General features: G+C 35.2%; 1 protein-coding gene across 1 annotated transcript; it reads right to left on the minus strand.

Moving 5' to 3' along the window:
• Window positions 1–396: 396 nt before the first annotated feature.
• On the minus strand, window positions 397–933 carry LOTGIDRAFT_175127 (hypothetical protein; the record flags this gene model as incomplete). The annotated part of the gene is made up of 1 exon (XM_009055469.1): window positions 397–933. The coding sequence occupies one exon, from the start codon at window positions 931–933 to the stop codon at window positions 397–399; it is 537 nt and encodes a 178-aa protein (XP_009053717.1).
• Window positions 934–1,532: the final 599 nt, after the last annotated feature.

Below are 1,532 nucleotides of genomic sequence, written 5' to 3' on the forward strand. Positions count from 1 at the left end.
TTAATCTCCCCTCCCCCCTCAAATGTCATTGGTTTCAAACTAAAGATTGACATGTCCACAGCCAATCTCATTGGTTTACAGATTAAAGAAGTCAGGCTACATGCATAATACAGTGAGAACAGACGATGTTTAAAGCGTCACACACGTGGGTTTATATTAACTTGCTTTACATAGCATTAAATATATACATATACACAGGTTAACACAGTTATAATTACTCTATTTATCAGGCAAACATTGTATTACAATATAATATATCACTTTGTCAGTTAGCTACGATTTCTAGTTTTTTAGAATTTCATCGTTAATGTTTGTTTGTGTTTGAACTCTAATCACATGTCCATTATAGTCCTCAGCCTTGATCTTACCGTTGGTAAACCATGCGTTTTTATCTGTTTATGTTTGAGTTTCTTTTAAAAGTTTCACATTTGTAAGAGTCATGTCTTCACATATTGATATGGAGCTTACAGCTAGTTTTCTTCTGGCCGTTATTATGGCTTGCTTATGGTCTCTCCTCAAAAGTCTTACGATTATACCTCTGGGTCTGATCGTTACCCCAGGTTTACTTAGGTCGGGGGTATTAAATCTGCCAACTCTATGAGCTGCGTCTATAATGAGATCGAACTGTAGGTTGAGTTTATTTCGGAAAATATCCTGGGCTATCTCAACTTCCCCTTCACTTTCCGGCACTCCAAAAATACGAATATGAGATTTCCTGGAGTATTGCGCTAGCTCATTCATGTTGTCCTGTAGGTTGATTATTTTATTTTTTAATGTTTCAATTGTATTGTTCGTTTCATCCATTTGGGTACATTTTTCAGTAACTATGTCTGACACTTCATTTTGAGATATTGAACATTCTTCTATCCTGTTTGCAAGATTCTCAAATCTTTCATCAGCATATCGTTTCAATTCAAAGTCTGTTTTTGTCATGGCGGCGCTTACCGATGTTTGAACCGCCTCTTGTATAATCAATATACGAATTTAAACAAATATTAATGATTATGAATATAGGTTTAGTTTATGCGGTTATGATTATTATGGGAAAAATTAGCAAGAAGAAAATCAAAAGTGTAAAACAGACATGTCTAAAAGATTATTTTAATGTTAAACATCGTTAATTCCATTTCTATTCTTATACATGGATTGTTATTGTTATTATTAAATGTTATCTCAAAATATCAACTTGTCATTCTTACCTGGGTAAACCATACCTCTATTAAGCACCACCCCTTAGTAAGCAGCCACTTATGAGCATTCCCTTGACTGGCTGCTTAATACAAGTTAGACAGGGCCATCCGTATTCCAGCTCATTCCCAACCTTGGTTTCTAATACTCTTAGAAATAATTGTTTCTTTCCCTACTGGGATACCAAGACACAATTACCAGTGCCATCCTCTTCAATAGAAACTATCTTTAGCTGCAATTATTGTCAAAGGTGACACAAATACAAGGATTTAAGGAATCCTCTATCACCATCATCTTGTCTCCATGGAAAACAGGTACCAATAAGCAGTACGACTTGGCATGGA

Source organism: Lottia gigantea (genome assembly GCF_000327385.1).
Source record: "Lottia gigantea unplaced genomic scaffold LOTGIsca_243, whole genome shotgun sequence".
In the NCBI taxonomy this organism is placed as follows: Eukaryota; Metazoa; Mollusca; class Gastropoda; family Lottiidae; genus Lottia; species Lottia gigantea.